Source organism: Ciconia boyciana, chromosome 12, assembly GCF_034638445.1.
Source record: "Ciconia boyciana chromosome 12, ASM3463844v1, whole genome shotgun sequence".
NCBI classification, from domain to species: Eukaryota; Metazoa; Chordata; class Aves; order Ciconiiformes; family Ciconiidae; genus Ciconia; species Ciconia boyciana.
Window position 1 is genome coordinate 11,415,892 of NC_132945.1, and position 20,729 is coordinate 11,436,620.

The 20,729-nt window shown below is 47.3% G+C and overlaps 1 protein-coding gene across 3 annotated transcripts in view; it reads left to right on the forward strand.

Moving 5' to 3' along the window:
• The window catches only part of MED12 (mediator complex subunit 12), a 37,853-nt gene that overhangs the window by 14,801 nt on the left and 2,323 nt on the right, over positions 1-20,729 (forward strand). The window contains exons 17-43 of one of the 3 annotated variants that reach the window (XM_072876757.1): positions 318-436; positions 587-730; positions 1,517-1,680; positions 1,932-2,063; positions 4,379-4,606; positions 4,803-4,947; positions 5,238-5,358; positions 6,048-6,149; positions 6,859-6,972; positions 7,260-7,423; positions 10,361-10,540; positions 10,726-10,797; positions 11,097-11,257; positions 11,349-11,510; positions 11,596-11,707; positions 11,956-12,045; positions 12,485-12,594; positions 13,096-13,231; positions 13,506-13,667; positions 14,199-14,576; positions 14,907-15,057; positions 15,262-15,467; positions 15,941-16,021; positions 16,266-16,483; positions 17,098-17,260; positions 20,002-20,169; positions 20,335-20,416. In XM_072876757.1, the coding sequence (XP_072732858.1) occupies positions 318-436; positions 587-730; positions 1,517-1,680; positions 1,932-2,063; positions 4,379-4,606; positions 4,803-4,947; positions 5,238-5,358; positions 6,048-6,149; positions 6,859-6,972; positions 7,260-7,423; positions 10,361-10,540; positions 10,726-10,797; positions 11,097-11,257; positions 11,349-11,510; positions 11,596-11,707; positions 11,956-12,045; positions 12,485-12,594; positions 13,096-13,231; positions 13,506-13,667; positions 14,199-14,576; positions 14,907-15,057; positions 15,262-15,467; positions 15,941-16,021; positions 16,266-16,483; positions 17,098-17,260; positions 20,002-20,169; positions 20,335-20,416 (4,065 nt within the window). Of the gene's footprint in view, positions 1-317; positions 437-586; positions 731-1,516; positions 1,681-1,931; positions 2,064-4,378; positions 4,607-4,802; positions 4,948-5,237; positions 5,359-6,047; positions 6,150-6,858; positions 6,973-7,259; positions 7,424-10,360; positions 10,541-10,725; positions 10,798-11,096; positions 11,258-11,348; positions 11,511-11,595; positions 11,708-11,955; positions 12,046-12,484; positions 12,595-13,095; positions 13,232-13,505; positions 13,668-14,198; positions 14,577-14,906; positions 15,058-15,261; positions 15,468-15,940; positions 16,022-16,265; positions 16,484-17,097; positions 17,261-19,998; positions 20,170-20,334; positions 20,417-20,729 lie in introns of all 3 variants that reach the window. The other 2 variants (XM_072876758.1, XM_072876756.1) reach the window with 2 other exon arrangements.

A 20,729-nucleotide genomic window follows, 5' to 3' on the forward strand; every position in this document is an offset into this window, starting at 1 on the left:
AATGCCTGTTCTCATCAGGGAATCAGTGTACCTCTAAATCGAGAGAGAAAGTGTTTTCCCCTTCCAAGGAGTACCTTTGCTTGGGATAAACTAGATGTTAACCCTACTGTCATTCTCAGGTTAGGAATTCCTTCCTCAGCAGTTTATTGTTTTGAATTCAGGATGGTCATTATCAGCTTAAGGTCTGGGACTCAGGCTTTTTTGGCTATGCTGCATGTCTTGCTGAGGGACTGGCAGGTGCTGATAGCTGATGTCTAGTCCTCCTCTGATGAGGAAGGTAGCCTAATACTGTTTTCTGATCCTCCCAACTTTGGTAGGTGGAGAGGAAGGCCAGAAGCGGAAAAAGAGCAAACCAGAAGCATTCCCAACAGCTGAAGATATCTTTGCAAAGTTCCAGCACCTTTCTCACTTTGATCAGCACCAAGTCACATCTCAGGTATGAAACTTTCAAGACTGCTGTCCTTCTTGGGCCCTGACTGTGTCCCTTTGCGTTATTGAGAGCAGATTCCTGGAGGGAGAGGGAGATGGGCCTGCTGAGGGACTTCTGCAAGGGGAGATAGTACTATGTGTTGTCTTGCACTTGCAGGTATCTCGCAATGTCTTGGAACAGATCACCAGCTTTGCCTTGGGAATGTCATACCACCTGCCTCTGGTACAGCATGTGCAGTTCATATTTGACTTGATGGAGTATTCACTCAATATCAGTGGTCTTATTGACTTTGCCATCCAGGTAGGCGCAGCGTGCTCAGATGCTTCCTGGGGAGGGATTCATCAGCCTGAAAGGCAGCAGATCTGTGCTGCGATAGTTGGGCTGCTCCTGGGATCGCTAGTGACTCTCTGACCTGTGTCATGGAGGTGGTCAGATTGGAGGTGGTCATTGTGGTGCTCCTGGGCTGCAGCTGTTAGGAATAGGTTGTTTGTGGCAGATAGTCTTACATGTTCTGTTCTGAGGATTATTCTTCCAGAGGCTTCAGGGTTGTCTCCAAAGGACTTGCATTGCATCTCTGTCCCTGGCTGCAGCAAGGCCTTGTTCTGAGTGGGAAGGAGATCATCTGTCTCTGGCAACTCTCCCACCTTGCTCCCCTGAAAGATCCTTGGCACGTGGCAGCGCAGGCTGCCTTCTGGATCCTGCTAAAATCCTGTTGCTGTTTCTGCAGCTTGTGCCAGGTGTTTCTTGAAGCCTTGCTATGGTTGCTGATGGAATTGAGGCTGTTAGCCCTTAAAAAGGGAGCCAAGTGAGATTTATGCAGGACAGAATTACCAAACAAGCTGCCTGATACTATGTGTGGCCATATCCCAATTGCCTTCTGATACCCCAGCACTTGTACTGCCAGAGTGAGACATTGTGCCTAAGTACAGGGTGCCAGCTGTTCCAGGGGTACATCTCTAGGCAGAAAGTGCCTGCCGGTCCCTTTCCTGGCAGGTCCTGTAGGCTGTGGGTGTGGTGTGCCTGCTCCATTTCTGACCGCACCTTACCCCTGTGGCTGTTGAAGGGTTTTTCTGTCATTGGGTGCAGTTGCTGAATGAACTGAGCGTGGTGGAGGCAGAACTGCTGTTGAAATCCTCCGACCTTGTTGGCAGCTACACCACCAGCTTGTGCCTGTGCATTGTGGCTGTGCTGCGGCACTACCACTCCTGCCTTATATTGAACCAGGACCAGATGGCTCAGGTCTTCGAAGGGTAAGGGAATCTTCCCCTCACTGTGCGGAAGGAAGTAACGTATCTTCTGGGGGCTTGTAAGGGGCAGGGATATATCTGTGTCCTTCCTAAAAGGCAGCAACTTTGTGCCTGAGGGTTCAGCTTACAGAATTTGTGGGGGATGGGATATGTTACCCAGTGAGCACTGTTGCTGTGAGCTCAGGAAGATATCTATGTAATGAGGTTATTCCTTCAGATCTGTGTTGCTGCAGCATTTTTTTGTCTCTATACAGTCTGTGTGGGGTGGTGAAACATGGCATGAACCGCTCAGATGGCTCCTCAGCAGAGCGCTGTATCCTGGCCTATCTCTACGACCTGTATACTTCCTGCAGTCACCTCAAAAGTAAATTTGGGGAGCTCTTTAGGTGAGTCTGAGGCAGGTGGGATGCAGTGGGTGCTGATCAGTGTAGCACCTTGGCTTAAGCTTTGCTTGTGATCTTGTTTGATGAGATTGTCCCTGAGATCCTCTCAACGGGGCACTGAAGTCTTGGGACTAGTGCCTGTTTTACAGGCAGTAATGATGCAGTGTATAATCTTGACTCTTAGATTGTCAAGTTGTTTTTGGTAAATTGCCTTCAGTAGTTCTCTGCACCTCCACAGGTGTGTTCTTACCCTACTCCTAGAGGACAGAAGTAGAGAGGTCTGTTCCTACCAAACTCTGATGACTGAGCAGTTCATCCTAAAGGTTGTTCTCTGCTTGTGCTCAGCTCCCTAATAATCCTTGGACTGCTTCTGAACCTGCTCTGCTTGGTTCTGGGTTTGTTCCTGTGCTACTTTGCACTTCTTATCCATGTTCTGCCCCTGTTGGCTCTTCAGGTTCTGCTCTGCTGATATTGCCCCCAGGCTCTGTCCTGTGGGCTTACTTTACTCTGTGGCCTTCTGCCCCTTGCAGTTCTTCTCTTGGGAACTGTCCCCCCACCAGCTCCCTGTGGAGGTCCTCCCTTAGTAACCCAGAGATGGAGTTCACAGATCTCCCTGGCTTTTTGCTTACATGATCCTGTGAAGGGGTAATTCTCCTGACAGCCCTGTTTTCCAGTACAGTTCTTCACTTTGTCTTCTCTCGCAGCCCCTGCTCCCTATTAGTGTTTCCAGTGCAGGCATGCCATAGGGACATATAACCCTCAGTGTTACCCCCCATTGAGGGGCTGTGAGAGTGGCTTGTGCCTTGGTGTCAGCTGGCTAAACTCCTGGCTGCTGAGAGCCTTTGAAGTCTCTCTCTGGACTGAATTGAGAGCAAGAGGGAGTGCTGTGGTCACAGGTGCATTGGAGTTCTTTGAAGGAGTCATCATACGTACGGAAATGAGAAACCTGATGTTAGTCTAACTGAATTCCCAAAAGCTGTTCATCAAGGCTTTGAAGTAAATGGCCACAGATAAAAGGGAATATCCTCTAGCAGGCAAACAATAGGTTAGAGATGCGACACAAGGGGTTGGGAAGGAGTTTGTCTTTTGAGGGTGATCCCTCCCTGAGGCGTCCCATAGGACTCTGGTGCTTGTGCTGTTCTACACATCGGAAGTTGTATGAGTGGTGATATCAAAACTTTTCATATAACTGTTATTCATCATATAACAATAGAAGTTGGCTGCAGATTGTTGTAGTAGGGCGCAGTGATGGTGACCAGGTGATAAACTGGTAGATGAAGTTTAGTGTTGTTAAACACAAAATAGTGCACAAAGGATTCTTGTTCTTGTTCCCTTCCAAACTCTTATGTAATGATGGATATATACTACCGGTCGGATAAAGGATCTTTGAGCTGCAACAGATACATAATTGAAAATGTCATCATAGTGTTCAGTAACAATCAAAAAGCAAATTAAATGTTAGGTATTGTTTGGAAAGGAATGAAGAACAGACCAGAGAGCATCATTAGGCCACCATTTAAGTCATGGTACAATTGTGCTTTGTGGTTTGGGACAACAGACTCCAAAAAGCATGTAGTGGAGTTAGGCCCAAAGGAGGGTGAGTGGATAGATGACCGGAGGTTTGGAATGACTGACTTATGAGGAACTGAATTTTCTCCCCACAGAAGAGGAGGACTGAGGGGGAATGGTAGAAGTTTGTAAAGTTCTGGTTGATATGGAAAATAAACTGAATGTTCATGTCTTACAATACAAGCACAAAAAGGAATGAATAGAAAATAACAAATGGTAGGTTCAGAACAAAAGAATAAAATTCATAGCTCTCATAGTTAACATGGAACTCATTCCATGTTGTGAACATCAAGAATCTACTGGATTCAAAAAGTAGGTGGACAAACTTGCAGGAGGAAAATCTGTTGAGGAGAGCATTATCTTTAACTCTGAAAATCTGTGAGCCCTAAGTTGCAGCAGGGTGGGGAAGGATGCTGGAGCAGTATTGCCACATGCCTGCCTTGCTCTTAAACTCTTCCCTGGGCATCAATTGTTCTGACACCAAGGGCTGAGCTAGGAGTTTTCCTGATCTGATCTGGAATAGCCATTCCCATGCTATGTACACTGAGCCCACAGGTAACTTTCAGGTGCTTCCACAACAAAGAACCAGCTTCACTCTTTTGGGAGAGTCTTTGTTGGTACACAGTGATCTTGAGTTTCCACATGTTCTTGCCCAGGGAGGACTTGTCTTGCACAGGATTGCTTTGCTTGTCAGAGTTCGGTGGAAGCTTAGTTTTTTGTGTTCCTAATCTCTTTCTTGTCCTGTTTAGTGACTTCTGCTCCAAAGTGAAGAACACAATCTACTGCAATGTTGAGCCATCTGACTCCAACATGCTATGGGAACCAGAGTTCATGATTGACACTATTGAAAATCCATCTGCACATAACTTTACATACACCAACCTGGGCAAGAGCCTCAATGAAAACCCAGCCAACCGCTACAGTTTTGTCTGTAATGCACTTATGCATGTGTGTGTGGGACACCATGATCCAGACAGGTGAGAGGCAGAACTTTCATTGTTCTACTGAGATAATAAAATCTTTAGGTGAGGGTAAGAAAGCCAGTAGCCATTCCTTGGCTGTCTTGGGGTGTGAGGAAGGAGGAGCCAAGGCTGGGGTCCCTTAGAGAATCACTGACCTGATGGCGTGCATAAGTAGCAAAGTTGACCCTCTGCTTTTTTCATTATTTAACAGGGTGAACGACATTGCTATCCTGTGTGCTGAGCTAACTGGCTACTGCAAGTCTCTAAGTGCCGAGTGGCTGGGTGTGCTCAAAGCTTTGTGCTGTTCCTCTAATAACGGGACCTGTGGCTTCAATGATCTCCTCTGCAATGTTGATGCAAGTGCAAACATTCAAAAGGGGAAAAGGAACTGAAGCAGGAGTGGAGGGATCCTTTGGGAGAAGGCAGAAATGAACAAGGGATGGAGGCTTTGTCTTCTGAGGACAGGGGAAAGGTTTTGAATACTGGGGCTACCTTTTGGTGTTTGTTGCAGCCTGGGCTGATCATGGACATTGACCTGGGGTTATGGGTCCTTCTACCCCCCAGCTTCTAGACAAGCTGAGGAATTGCTGACAGAGGGAATGAGGCAGAGGCTGTTGTGATCACTGGCTGGTCTCCTCTCTTCCAGGTCAGTGACTTATCTTTCCATGATTCCTTGGCCACCTTTGTTGCCATTCTCATTGCCCGTCAGTGCTTGCTGCTGGAGGACCTGATTCGCTGTGCTGCTATCCCCTCACTCCTCAATGCTGGTGAGTGCATCACTGCAGAAAGCTGGTCTTAGTCTCAGTTCTGGCCTAAAGGCCTGTGCTTAATGGATACTCCATGAACCCCATAGTTGTGAAACATGCCTCCAATACTTCTTTTATAGTGTGGTACTTAAGAATTGAACGTTTTGCTTTAGAAGGTTTCTGGCCTTTTGCTTTCTGTCAAAAACTGGTTGTGCTAAGGTTTTTCAATGTCTTGCTCTCTGGAATTTATGTGCAAGCTGAAATAAGCACGGAGAGATGTTATCAGCCACACTGTCCAACCAGTTCCTCAGCTCTGAGCTCCAGCAGTACGACTCCCACTGCTGATATGGTTCAGCTTAGCATTTTGGCTAGAGCTGACTGATTGGGCCTACAGTGCCTGGGTCACTCTACCTTTACTCTGCCACCAGCCATCCTAGCTTTGCTCTGGGGATTGCAGCATCCAGACTCTGACAGGGTGAAGCTGGGAAGATGGAGCAAGCAGGATGCAGTGCATGTCATTGGGGATAATACTGATGGATTTGCTCACTTGCATGTTAATTGCTGCACATGCTCCATATTTGTAAATACAATAAGGCTGTTGCAGCTTCTCAACTGGCTGCTCCAGGGCACTGCACTGTGAATAGCTTTTGGATTGAGAGTCAGCTGTCCCAGTGCTTAAGAAGTCTCAGTTGACTGTTTTCTTTACATAGCCTGCAGTGAACAGGACTCGGAACCAGGAGCACGTTTGACCTGCCGGATTTTACTCCATCTGTTTAAGACTCCACAGCTGAACCCATGCCAGCAAGATGGCAGTAAGTGAATGAAAGTAGAGCCTTTCTTTATTGTGAAAGTACTGAGGCTCTTGCACCCCAAGAAAAGAGATACTGAACCCTATGATTAGAGATCATGACCTGCTTGCTTTGAATAAAGCAGGCGAAGCCTAATACACTGCTTTCTGCAGAGGACAAAGAACAATATCTTTTCATTTATGTCACTCCATGGTAGCCAGGCATGTTGGGGAGGAGGCCCTTGGAGACAGGAAACCAGCCAGTAGAGGTGGCCTTGCTGTCACTAAGCCATTAGAGTAATGATCACTTCTTTTTTTATGTCTAGAGCTTTGTATAGCCTCTTAACTTGCTGCCAGAAGCTGCTATTTTACAGTACTCCCTTTTTATCTGACGATGGAAACAGTCCAGGAAGCTCTGTTCTTGGCTCCTCATCAGTATCCTGATAGCTCAGATCTCTAAACCCAGCCTGTATTCTAGGTTAGGGTACTGTTGGAGCTTGGAGTTCATGACAGTTCATGACACTGCTCCCCATTTGGATTTCATGGTTCAGTTGTCACAGTGTGATTGTGATACTTAATTAAATTGACTCCATGTTACAGTTGGGAAAAGGACTAGCCTCAGGATTCTCTGAGCTGGATTCTACGGTACTGGCTGGCACATAATTCAGTCAGCTCTGGAGCCTGCACCTTTCTCTCTCGCTGGGTATTGCCCTTCTTCATTGTCCTCTTTGCAGACAAACCCACGGTGGGAATCCGCTCTTCCTGTGACCGTCACTTACTGGCAGCTTCCCAGAATCGTATTGTGGATGGAGCTGTCTTTGCAGTGCTGAAGGCTGTCTTTGTTCTGGGTGTGTACCTGTGTTAGCCTGAACCTGTAAGAATGTATTTTAGGGAGGTGGGAGAAAGACACTGTATTGCATGTGTTGGCTGTACAGAAGCCAGAGGAAGATGATCTGTTTTGGTGGATATATGGCTTGTCTGAAGCCCTTTGGTTGAGCTGTAAACATGCTTTGTATCTCTTAGCTGCAGAGAGATCACTGATCGCAGAGAGAGTTTACAAAAGCTCAAGATGTTTTGTGGGTCAGGCTTTGGATTTAGCATTGATGATTAACTGACACTTGTGCTTTCCTTGTAGGAGATGCAGAACTGAAAGGCTCTGGCTTTTCCCACCCTGGAGGTGTCGATGATCTCATGGATGATGAGCTGGGCACCAGGAAGGCCGGTGGTAGGGTAGTAACTGTAGAAACAGCTAGCTTGGATATTTATGCCAAGTATGTACTAAGGAGTATATGTCAACAGGTGAGTCTGTCCCATCTCTAGGTTTGTCCTTATCCCTTCTGCAGACAGGTGTACCACATATGACTTTCTGCAGATTGGGTTTGGCGGGTATTTCTTTGAAAGATCAGTAAAGAGCCTGCGATGGTTCTGCCACGTGATGGCGCTAAGGATTGCTCACCATTAGCAAAAAATAGAGAGGCAAACAGTTGTCAAGAATTAGGTGTTGCAGTATGCAGGGACTGCACATCCCCTTTGCTTTGGCAACAGCACAGGGCTCATGTCCAAGGAGGGGAGTGCTGGGAGTGGTTTGCTGAAATGTGTGCTGGAGGCAAAGAAGATAAGCATGAGAAAGCTTGTGGAAGTGATAAATGGTGCCTTTCAGAATGCAGCTTAAGTGTTGCTTTGCAGCTAGGCTGTTAATGTATCCCTGGGCTTTGTAGTGCCCTGTTTAGTTAATTAAAGGAACAACAACAACAATCTTTTGCTTAGCCTAATCTGACAGCACCAGTATTTCTGTTCCTTTGTGGAAAATTGACATTTGAAGAACTGAAACCTGGCTAATAAGGTACTTAGTTGCAGAGTGGAGTGGCTGTTACCACTACTGTATGAAAATGGGTGTTGAAGGGTGTCTTTGGCCTTGGTTGCAAATTTATTCTGTTAACAGGAAAGATGCAGAATTACAATTTGAAACCTGTATTCTATATTACTAATGTGTACACACAACACATTAGTGGTGTGTTGTCCTCATGCTTTGTGATGCTGTTGTTTATTAATTGGCTCACTATATAGCAATGTTACCAGCCTGCTAAAGAAGAATTGGAGCCACCTATTTATGAGCATAAATTCAACATACTTGGTGTTACTGAGACCTGACTGTAGCATTGACAGAAGTAGATATTTCCTTGCTGGTCCCAGTCTATGTAGGAAGGGCTCACAGTAAGTAGATAGTATGTGTGTGTACAGGAGGGAGTAGCAGTGTTGGATATCACTACTCGTACCAATTGTTGGCAGCACCGGTTATGTAGAAGTGAGCATTCCAGTAGACACCAATGAGTACCACCAGATTGTGCCAGAGCTCCTGCAGGGTTCCTGCAGCTATAAAGGGCTGCTAAAATGATGTGTGTAATATTAGCACCTCCAGTGTGAGCGGTGGATGCTGCAGAACTCGCACTATAAATTTTCAAATGTCTGTAGAATGCCTTAAACTATAGGTTGTGATTTTTCTTCATCATGAGGGGGTGGGGAAGAGGAGCAGATTATAGAATTAAGTTAAAGGTTTCTTAGGTGCAAATGATTATGACGTAGTTGCTGGTCTTCCCTTTAGCCTGTTTAAATTAATAAATGTAATTTAAAAATGGCCTTTTGGAAAGGCCAAAATGGCCTTTTGAAAAGGTTAATTTCATAGAGTTGTGATAAACCACAGTGGGAACCAAGAGGGAGGCTTGAGTCAAAGGTGCTAACCTGAATCTGGTGATTGGGATGGTGGAGTTGTCCATAGTGCTTGGAAAATGTGTTCATAGTGCTCTCCTGTGAAGAGGCAGATGAGGGGCTCTGTTTCAGTAATATGAAGCCTGCGGAGGCAGCTGTGTTGTAAAGAATTGTTGCAGAGAGAGAGAGAGGCTAGAAGTCCCTCAAGGTTGAAGATGGTAGTTGACTTCATACTTATTTGTGAGATTATACCAATAAAGTGGATCAGAGACAAAGTCTGAATTCTTGTAGGAAGCTGAGCAAGTGACAAAAACCGTCTTCCCAAGGATATGCATATTACGTGTGCAAGGAAGAGAAGTTTCAAAGATTATGATGTAGCGACACTGAAGGGGAGAAATGCAATAGGCATTGGAGAAATCACCAGATCACATGTATTGGCAAAGTGGAAACTTCATCTGGGATGAAGTTGAAGATCTAGGCTGTGGTTTCACAAGGATTTCAAAGCAGAGATTTAGCCTTTCCAATCTTTGTGCTCTACTTAGTGCTTAGAGTGCTGTCTGCTGCTGAGAGGGACTGTTCCCAGCTTTCTAGTCTTAGCGCCAGCACCTGTGCTTCATGAACTGGATCCTCATCTTTTCTCCTCTAGTTGTCACTTCTCAGTGGAAGAATTATCTGATCAGGCTTGCTCTGCAGCTGCAGAAGTGCCTATATAGCAGTCCTCTGTAGATTTTAATTTCATGAATTTACCTAATTGATTTTCAATATGAAAAAATCCTGCAGTAACAAATGCTGCAGTTTAGCTGTAAATTGTGTGAAGAAGCACCTACCTCATGTTTGTTTTGGAAACTGCTGCCTTTATTATCATACATTTAGGGACCACCAACTGAAATTGAGAGGCTGACAGTAATAGTTTTTTGTCTACCTTCTGTACGTGATTTGTGACTTTATAAATAGCTTGTGTCCAGTCAGTTGTTTCCCCTTCCAGGCTCTGAGAAAGTCATTGGTTTTTGCTAAGGATGGCAGTGTGTTTTCCATCACTATTTGAAAATTAAGGGGTGTGCTTTTCCCTAAGACATGTTCTAGTTTAGCCTTAGCTGCAGCCCTGAATTATTTAATTTAGGACAGCTTCAGGGCTTTGTTGTGCAGGAAATAGACCAAATAATTTTAAGTGATCCCTTCTGATCTTTTGAGCCCAAGCGGCAGTGTTGATGGAGCCTGGGCATGGCAGTGACTGTGTACTGTTAAATGAGACCAATATTTTATCAAAAGAAACAGCAGCTACTGTGTTTCACCACTGCTGACTTGTCAAAGTTGATGTTTCCTCTGTTGTGATTGCTGTGCTGTGCCTGACGCCTGCTGAATCAGGATAGTACAGCTCATGAAGAGAAATGATTATCAGGCGTAACTGCATACTAATAAGGTTTTTATGAATTTGACATGTTCCCTGCATCTCTCCAAGGTTGAAAGCAGGGGTGCTGGTTTGGAATCAGACATCAGTTTGACTGTGCTGACTCTGCCTTTGTCTTGCAGGAGTGGGTAGGTGAGCGATGTCTGAAGTCCCTCTGTGAAGACAGCAATGACTTGCAGGATCCTGTCCTGAGCAGCACACAGGCCCAGAGGCTGATGCAGCTGATTTGTTATCCACACCGGCTGCTGGACAATGAGGAAGGAGAAAATCCTCAGCGGCAGAGGATTAAACGCATCTTACAGGTGCAGGCTCCTGGCAGAATCTAAGAGTGTCCTAGTAATTTTCTAATGTAGTGTTAGAGTGGGGTTGTCAAAAATGCAGCCCTCTGAGGGGTCTGACGCTCATTATCATGGGAGCTGAGGGCGTGGGTTGATGTAGTTTGAACTGAGATAAGGACTCATATAAAGTATGTGTGCATGTGTTGCAGAATCTGGACCAGTGGACCATGAGGCAGTCCTCGCTAGAGCTGCAGCTCATGATTAAGCAGACGGCAAATAATGTGAGTTTCTGCTCAGAGGAACCATACAGGGATGTGTGTTGCCAGTGATGAAGTGGCTGCTTGTGAGGTGGTGGGGAGGTGGCCTGGCAGAAGTGGGAATAGGGAGAAAGTAAACAGAGAGGGAGTCAGGCTTGTGAAAGCTAAGCATGAGAAGGATGCAATGAGTCTGAGACCCAAAGAGCAGCAGCCGTGGGGGAGTTGGCAAACTGGGTTTGTACTGAGTTGTGTTGAAATGTGCAAGCCCTGTCAGTGGGTGCTCTCAGAGAAGGACTTGGCTGTCTTTTCTTCCCTGTCTCCAGGAGATGAACTCCTTGTTAGAAAATATAGCTAAGGCCACCATTGAGGTATTCCAGCAGTCAGCAGAGACCAGCTCTGCTAGCTCTGCTGGCAATGGAGTCAACAGTATCAGTAGCTCAGCAAGTGCTACGCCTGCCAGCAACAAATCCAAACCCATCCTCAGGTAGGTGTAGTCCCAGCATGCAGCTGCCTTGTAGACAAGTTTGAATCATAGGCTGGATTGCAAACTGCTTTTCTCTCCTGTGTTGTCACAGCTCCCTGGAGAGATCAGGAGTGTGGCTGGTGGCCCCTCTGATTGCCAAGCTTCCAACATCAGTGCAGGGCCATGTGCTGAAAGCTGCTGGAGAAGAACTGGAGAAAGGACAACATCTGGGGTCATCATCCCGCAAAGAGCGGGACCGCCAGAAGCAGAAGAGGTGAGTCCTGGGGAAAGGGCAGGCAAAGCTCGCTGTGCTGATCCCCCAGCTTGGCAGTATAGCTCCATCTCGATTCTCTCTGCAGCATGTCCCTCCTGAGCCAGCAGCCATTTCTGTCACTGGTGCTAACATGCTTGAAAGGACAGGATGAGCAGCGGGAAGGCCTCCTCACCTCTCTGTACAGTCAGGTCCAGCAGGTAGGTGTCTTGCTTCTCCCCTCACTTTCCTCAAGGGCTCGCTCCTCCAGCAGGCAGGCTATTGGGCACGTCCTCGGGGATGTTGTCTGTCTGATTATATGCTCAATAAGGCAAAGATCTTACCCTGGTTGGTATAGGGTGCTTGAGCTGATCATCTCTGAGTGACTGGACAGTGGGCAGTACAAGCTGCTCTCTGTAAACTTCAGCGTACAGCTTGTGAGGTCTGTCCTCTCTTCTAAATTTCTTAGATTGTTACAAATTGGCGGGAAGATCAGTACCAAGATGACTGCAAAGCCAAACAGCTGATGCATGAGGCCCTGAAACTACGGCTGAATTTGGTGAGCAGTTGCAGAAAAAGAGCTTAGCCATATGGAGTGAAGAGTTGTCTGCCTTTTTTTCTCTTTTTGGAACATGCACATACTGGAGGGGCTATATATGTCCTGAGGCAAGGAAGTAGGAGAGGCACTTCTATTGCTTTTGGGTATTGAGCCCTGAGTGGGATAGGGTGCATGGAAAAACTCCCTTGCTGTATTTCACCAGGATGAAATCCACAGCCTTGGTCTCTGTTTTGGAGACGTACCTTCTCATTTCAATGCTTTCGCAGTCCACAGCACTACTACTTGCATCTGAGGTTTGTCCTGCTGACTGCAGTCTCCTTCAGCTCTCAGTAGGAGTTGCTGTAGCACAGGAGCTGCTCTGGTTTAGGCTCATTTCTCACTTTTAAATCTTAGTGTTTCTTCATGGTGTCCTTGTGATTAAACTACTTTTCTCTGCTAGGTGGGGGGAATGTTTGATACAGTTCAACGCAGTACACAGCAGACGACTGAATGGGCTGTGCTTCTCCTGGACATCATCAGCAGTGGCACTGTGGACATGCAATCAAACAAGTAACTTTCTGGCTGACTTCTGATCCATACACTTCCCAAGGGAGGCAGTCGTTAGCATGGCCCCTTCTCTCATGTGAGCTAGCTGTCTCTCTAGACAATCTGTCAGAAGTACCGTGACAGCTGAAGGAGACTTTGGAATAATAGCAGGCTACAACCTAGGTCCTAGTATCCCAGTGCAGTCTGACATATCCAGAGCAAACTTGGCTTTCCAGATGCAGAGAGATAAGCAGGGGAGAGCTGAGTCTGGACCTGCTTCTTGGAGAAGCTGAATGGATAGACAGGAGGCCAGTCTTAATCTGTGATACTGCACTTGAGTCAAGTGTGAACACCCTGTGGTGTATAAGCAAAAGGAGGATTAGTCTGGGAGGTTAGTCTGAAGAGCACTTGGCACTTCTGACTGTAGGCAGTACTCTTGGCAATCTAATGTTTGGTGTTACTATGATGGCAGAGGCTTTATATCTGCTTCTCAGGTGACTTTGACCTTTTTGCTCTGACCAACAGTGAGCTCTTCACCACCGTATTGGACATGCTGAGTGTTCTTATCAATGGCACCCTGGCTGCTGATATGTCCAGCATTTCTCAGGGCAGCATGGAGGAGAACAAGCGGGCGTACATGAATCTTGTCAAGAAACTCAGGGTGAGGGACACCAGGCCCTGTACGGGGAGCAGTGTGTGCTGTGTCGTGGTTGTCCAACTATGCAGATTTATCTGTGCCTCACAAATGGTGCTTGTCCTGTTGCTGCTATTCAGATGAAGCGGTGAGGGTGGCCCCAATGGCTCTGTAGGGCTGAAGGGTGCAAAGGTGAGAGGTAATGAAGGGATGAAGGTTGACACCAGAAGAGGCACAGGTGGGCTTTGGATGATTTTTTTCCTGAGCGATTCTTCAAGTCTTCTCTGTTCCACTTGTACAGAAAGAGCTGGGGGACCGGCAATCTGACAGCCTGGAGAAGGTTCGACAGTTACTGCCACTTCCCAAACAAACCCGAGATGTCATCACCTGTGAACCTCAGGGATCCCTCATTGACACCAAAGGCAATAAAATAGCTGGATTTGACTCCATCTTCAAGAAGGAGGTAAGTGAGGCTTTTTTGTCTGCCTCACAGCTGAGTGCAGGTGTCGCTTTGTCCTCTGATGCCTTGAGCCTACACAGCTTGGGAGGCATCTGTATGCAGTGCTGTGTTGCCTGCTGAGCTTGAAGTGGCTGGCTGCACACAGACAAGCTTGACCATGTCCAAAAAGGGCAAAGCTGGGTGTTAATGCTGGGCAGCGCATGCTGCTATGGCCTGAGAAGTTATTTAAGCTTTGGTTTTGTACTTACGGCTATATAAACCATAAAGAGAAACTCATAATCCCTGTCACGTGAGTTACTGGGCAATGCCAGTGTGCAGAAGACTGGCAGAGATGGGATGAAGGAGACTGGCAGTTGTTGATGAAGGCCTTTAGAAATTACTGCTTTGCCACGTGGAAGAGCAGGGACCACTAGTAAGGGCTCAGCCTGTTTACTGGGACGTGTGGAGTAGAGCCTGAAGAAAGCATAGAGTTTTCTGTACCCTTGTAGGAGAAACAACAGGGACTTGGAGGTTCTTATCTCTTTTGCTTTAAAGGGTTTGCAAGTCTCTACAAAGCAGAAGATTTCCCCTTGGGATCTGTTTGAGGGCTTAAAGCATTCAGCCCCCCTGTCCTGGGGATGGTTTGGGACAGTCCGGGTGGATCGCAAGGTGTCTAGATTTGAGGAGCAGCAGAGGCTTCTTCTGTACCACACGCACTTGAAACCCAAGCCCCGTAGTTACTACCTGGAGCCATTGCCGCTGCCCCCTGAAGAGGAAGAGCCTCCTACACCTGTGGCTTTAGAGCCAGAGAAGAAAGCTGCAGAACCAGCCAAGGCTGATAAAACAAGCTCCAATCCTGCCACCTCTACTGAAGAACGCAAGAAGAAACAGAGCAAAACCAAGAAACGCAACCAATCTGCCAGCAAAACTGAGGTAACTGACTGCCCAACAGCTATGAATCTCCCGTATCCCCCCCTCCTAGTCACAGAGCACTCCCTTGAGCCTTCCTGAGGAGCCTGAGAGTGGTGTAATGGTGAGGATGGGATGTGTTTCCTCTCAGCTGAGAGTGCTGGAGCTCTATCCTGCTCTCTCTAGCCTGGGGCAGGGCAAACATTTTCTTAATCCCTGATGGGAGGGAAGGAGACTGCCCAGCTCAGATAGCATCCCAGGCTTTCTCCTGTGGACTTTGCAATGCTTTCATACTCTTCATTCATGAATTCCCAGTGCACATTGATCTTTCTTACTCCTTCTTTGTCTTTGCAGGATTTTGTGTTGGGCCCTAGCCGAGGGGTTTCATACGGAGTTGGTATGCCTACAGATCTCTTGCATCACCAGTCAGGAAGCACTATGTCGAGGCTGGCATATGGACAATCACCAGTGGGTCTCTATGCCCAGAATCAGCCTCTTCCAGCAGGTAGGCACACAGGAGCGGTGAGCATATTGCACCTTTCTGGGAACCTCTTGTAAGAACCCCTTCTGTGAGTTGGTCCTACGCAGGCCCCTACGCTTTCCCCTTTTGCCTGTCGTGGGTCTAGATACAGTGATGAACAGTCATTCTGGAGCTACAAGGCTCAGCAATAGCATGTGACTAGTCAGCCTGTTTCTCTTCCTCTTGCAGGTGGCCCTCGCCTGGATACATCCTACAGACCTGTACGCATGCCACTGGGGAAACTTGTTCAGAGTCGTCCTCCCTATAGTGGTGTGCTGCCTCCAGGGATGGGGAGCATGATGGGCATTGACCCCTCCTACAAGCCAGCAGTGTACAGACAGCAGCCTCCAGTGTCCCAGGGACAGATACTGAGGCAGCAGCTTCAAGCAAAGTTGGTAAGTCAGAGCTGTGCTCTTGCTGTTGCTGGACCCCACAGTACAGCAAGCCCAAGCTGTTTGCTGGGGCTGTCCCTTCTAGCCAGAAGTCTCCAACCCTGTCTCTGTTTCTGCCCTGGAAAGATGTTGCTTCTTGTGTCTATTCCTTTGGTGCAGCACTGTGTTTGCCACCTGCTTTGTGGGCCCACGTCACTGACAGTTGGTGGAGGCTGTCAGTGAGATGTACTGGGGTGTCTGTGGCTGTTGGGCAGTGAGAGGGGCACATCTTGGCTGTGGGGTGGTAGGGATATTAGTTGCCTATTTGTCCCAAGTTGGGGTGAGGCAGAAGTCATTAGCATCTGCATGCTGTGCAGCAGCCTCGTAGATTTAGCAGTGAAGCTACTTGTCCGGTTTGGTGGGAGCTGCCGAGAAGAGAGCAACAGTGTCCTGCCCTTTGGAGATGTTGAAAAAAGTGTTCCTCTGTTGCCTTCCAGCAGGGTCAAGGCATAATGGGACAGCAGCCTGTGCGCCAGATGGCTCCAACCCCATCCTATGGAGCTCTGCAGCCCTCCCAGGTAAGTGTCAGTTACCACAGGTAACACTGGAATCTGGCTCCAGCACAGGGCAGCATCTTTGTTTCTGCAGCTAAAGCCTGAAATCTCTTGGTTCTTCTCACTCCTCACTTACTGGACAGTATGAATCCGAATTCCAGAGATGAGCAGCCTTGTGACAATATTTACAAGAGACTGATGTCCTGTGTTCCAAATTCTCTTTTGTACCTTACCCCACGACTGATAAAGGCTTTTTGTTTCATTTCAGGGTTACACATCTTATGTCTCCCACATAGGCCTTCAGCAGCACCCCTCCCAGTCAGGCACAATGGTACCTCCTACCTATACTGGCCAGCCCTATCAGAATTCCCACCCCAGCTCTAATCCTGCCCTGGTGGATCCTGTTAGACAGATGCAGCAGAGACCAAGTGGCTATGTACACCAGCAGGCCCCTGGCTATGGGCACACCTTGGGCAATGCACAGAGGTACCTCCTACCCTACTGGATGTTAATAAGCTGTATTTCATTAAGGGCTTCCCCGCTCTGCTCACAGAACCCTAACAGCAATCTGTGAAAATCCTGTTCTCCGTGCTGTGTTATACAGCATCTGAGTCCTTTGCACCTTCAGGGGAACATCTTTATCCAACTTTCAGTCCTGGGAAGAAACAGAGAGACAAGATGAAATTCAGAGATGCTATTTTCAGGCAGGAGACAGTGTTACCAGCCAGAGAAAGATGGAATTGGGAAGTATGAGAAAAATGACCTGGGAAAGTCATAGTTTTGGTTTTAAATCTAACCAGCAGATCACCATCAAAGGGCTAGATCTGGGATTTCCACTGCTCCTGAGCAAGTATAAATCCAGCAGGGAAATCATGCAGAACCAGTGGGCTGAGGACTGTTACTTAGGGCTTCCAGAAAAACAGGTTGGATGAAACCCTTGAGAGGCCCTGGTGTCCCTCACCTTTCTGCAGAGAGGCAGCATAGATTGCAAGGGGCTGTTTGGGCTGTCTGTCTTGTTGATGGCAGAAGTTGGGTTTGGATTAAAGAAGCTGGCTGCCCATGAATCTTTTACTCCATGAGCTTGTCCTTTTCTCTTGCAGGTTTCCTCACCAGTCAATACAGCAGGCCCCCATGATGAGTGGGATGAACCATTTGGGTCCACAAGGAGTCCCCTCAGGAATTCGACCCAGCCAGATACTGCCTGACCAGCAGCAGCAGCAGTACCTGAGGCAGCAGCAGCAACAGCAGCAGCAGATGCTGAGGGTGAGTGGTTGCTGACAAGACGAAGGCTGCTGGAGCTGGAGGAGACTTGCCCAGCGCTGCTTACCTCTGTGTCAGCAACGCTCTGCTCTGCCCCTCTGTGCCAGGAAGCATGTCAGCTCTGTTGGGGGCTGTCTGTAATAATTTGCTAGGCAGTTCTGCCTTCCTTAGAGCTGGCCACTCCTGATGGAGATGCCTGCTGCGCTACCTTTTGCCAGTCACCCAGCATGAGCTAAAGGGAAGTTAGGAGCAGTAAAGGTCTGTTTAATCCTCTGTGGCCTGCATCCCACCTCTTCCTGCTCCAGCTGAGCCCATAAGATTGTGCAGAAAGCTAGCTGTCTTAGAAGTGTTGTAGGAGCTAGAAACAAAGTGAAAATCCCCCTGCCCACACAAGAGCAGGTAGAGTTGTTCCTTACAAGATCATTTTTAGGGGCATATCTGCATTTTCACAAGATCAAAATAAGCATTGGTTGCAGTTTCCAATGGCAAGAAATCTGGTGTGAATCAGTCCATGTACTCCACAGCTAACAGCGGATGGTGAAAAATTGATCCAAAGTAAGCTGTTAGACCCAACTCTCTAGGTTTGAAGTTCACAGGTGTGTGTCAACAGATATGAGTATTCTATGGATTTGCATTATGGTCTTATGAATATTAAACACTTATGATATACAGATATGAATACATTTCTTGGAGTTACAGAAATTTATTGAATTGACAGAGAAACACAGAAATAGTTTGGGTTAATTGGTGAATTGGTGAACCTTATGACAAGGCCTAGTAAACCTGTAGAATATGGGGAGACTTTATATGGCACAGAGTGCTGAGGCTTTGTGTTCTCAGAGGGGCCTGAGCGAGACAGCGCTTCCTGCAGAGAGCTGCAGTCAGCAGTATTTGAGAATTGCTGCCTTGCACTGGACAAGAGACTGCCTGTAGCATGGTCAGCAGCTTTTAGTCCTTTTGATGAGTAACACCCCCTGACTATTCACTTGGTTTCTTTTAGCATTCTCCATCACTCGTATTTAGAAAAAGAACATGCCTCAGACAAATTGCTAGCACTTCTCCTAACTCAGTAACTTCATGTATACCTTCAGCTTTTAGCTGACATTGCTTGATTGCTTAAAAAAAAAAAAGTGGAGTGCCCAAAATCTCCGCTGTTACTGTGACTCCTGCTGTGTTATCAGAAGCATACCAGATGCAGAACAGACTCCTGGGTGCTTGAGTTGACTGTCATGATGCAGTGGCTTGTAGAAACGATGGATGGCCTTTTGGTTTGTCTTGCATGGGTTGGTAGTCAACTGTTGCAAGAAGGTAGGGCATGAAATTGGGAGGGGTATTCTGGCTCATTTATTCAGTCATTTGCTTTCTTGTGTACCCAGGTCATAGCATCCATTTCAAGAACCTAAGTGGTCAAACTGGATTCAAATGGAAGTTAGGAGGCTGTTCTAGAAACTCACTCCCTTTGGGTAGAATCCTTTATCCAAGTCTCAATGTGTTTGTGACTGGTTCTTGTATCCAATTATTGTCCACTGTGTCCTGTTGTTTACTGGTTCTTCTTTCTCTCTGATGTTTACCCAATGTATTCCTAGGGAGCACTTGCAGCTTCCATAGGTCAGGTTTTTCTTATCTCCTCTCATAAGATACTGTCCCTTCTGATTGTATTTTTGTCTGTTTTCTGAGTCTGTTCAAGGTTTGAACCTTATCCTTTTGAGCCAGTGATCGGAACTGTACCTAGCATCACCATGTTGGTTTTTTTATGATAGCATTAGTAGTTTTCTGTTTCTGCTAGAAATTCTTCTGTTGATCTAGAGTTCAAAACTACATTGGCAGAAGGGGAGAAATGTCTGAAAATTAGGAGAAATGAAAAAACCTTGAGATTTGTGAGTATATTCTGACTGTTCAACGTGCTGAATATTCTTCTCACCGTAACTAGTTCTGTCAACATCTAGGTTGGAGCACTGCATCCAGTTTTATCTGCATCCTTTTACTGAAGTGCAACTCCAGCTGGCTTGAGTGGCAGAGAAGGGCAGCAAGATAGATCAAAGAGTTGGGAAACATGACTGAGAAGGAAAGGCTGAAATAGCTGGGCATCGAGTTAGAGAGGCAGAGACAGGAAGAGACATAAGTCTCCAAATTTTTTGTTTTCAAAAAAAGCCAAAAAACCCTTATCTATTCTTGTCCCTTGGCTTTGGGACAAGAAATGGCCTTAAATCTTAACATGAGATTCACGGTAGAGATCAGGGAAAACTCCAGTAGTAGGAGTAACTGTGACCTGGAGTGGATTGTGTAGGGAGGTCATAGGAGCTCTGTTGCTACCTCTTGAAAAATTTTGAGAACAGGTCAGGCAAATACTCAGTGAAGTCAGTATTGCTGATCTTCACCAGGAGGCAAGAGATGAACCAGCCAACCTCTTGAGCTAGCTCTTAGTTGTTTTCTCTTCTTGTATCTTGTTTGCTCCTACTCATTCCCCAGCTGACCAGTAAACTTGTAGTTCTCTTCCTGCCATCTGTCAATACCTCATCGTTGTTAGATGAGAACCTTGTTACTGTCCATTTCTTGCCATTTCTCAGCCCGGGACAGGGTGCTGGTGAAATTTGGGTAATTTAGGTACCTGTAAGGAAAATGGTGTAAGAGGGTATGTTACTGCATGGAACATCCTTCCTCCTTCAGCCCTTCCTGTGCCCTGTTGCTGTGTGCATTGCCCAGATAGTTCCCTGATGGTCTCTTCTCTTTTGTCTTCACAGCAGCAGCAGCAGCAACAGCAGCAGCAACAGCAACAGCAGCAGCAGCAGCCGCAGCCGCCACAGCCGCCACAGCCGCAGCAGCAACCCCAGGTCTCCACAGTGCCTCAGCCGCAGGCGCAGGGCCAGCCCCCAGGGCTGGGGATGCAGGCTCTTCCCCCCCAGCAGCCCATTGTGAGTGTTCCCTCAGAGGCAGAGGGACATGATAGTCCACCACAAATCCAACGGTGCTCCACCTGCATCCCCCCTTCTCCCCTCCCCTGTGCTTCCCAGGACTTGTGTGAATGCCAAGGCTGCCAGCCAGGTGGTGTGGCTATAACTACATTTCTCTCTTTGCAGTTCCAGCGTCAGGGCCTTCAGCAGACACAGCAGCAGCAGCAAACAGCTGCTCTGGTTCGACAGCTTCAACAGCAGCTTTCCAGTAAGCCTTGGTGTTATTGATCCTGTCCCCAGTCTCCTTCCTGCCGTTTTCTGTTGCAGGTACCCCGGTGTAGAGAAGCAAGGCCAAGCCAGACTGTCTTGTCTGAGGCCATAAATGATGCTGGCAGGGTGGTGGCATGAGGGCTTAGAGCTCCTGGCCCAAGGGGGCACAGCAGCAGGGCAGGCAGTGCTTGCCAGCTTGTGAGCAACCTTCCAGACCTTCCTTCTGCTGTCTGCAGAAGGACGAGGGAGCTGAGCCTTTGTAGGGGCTGCCATGCAGCTTTCCCGAAAGGATCCAGTCTGCAGCTTTAAAG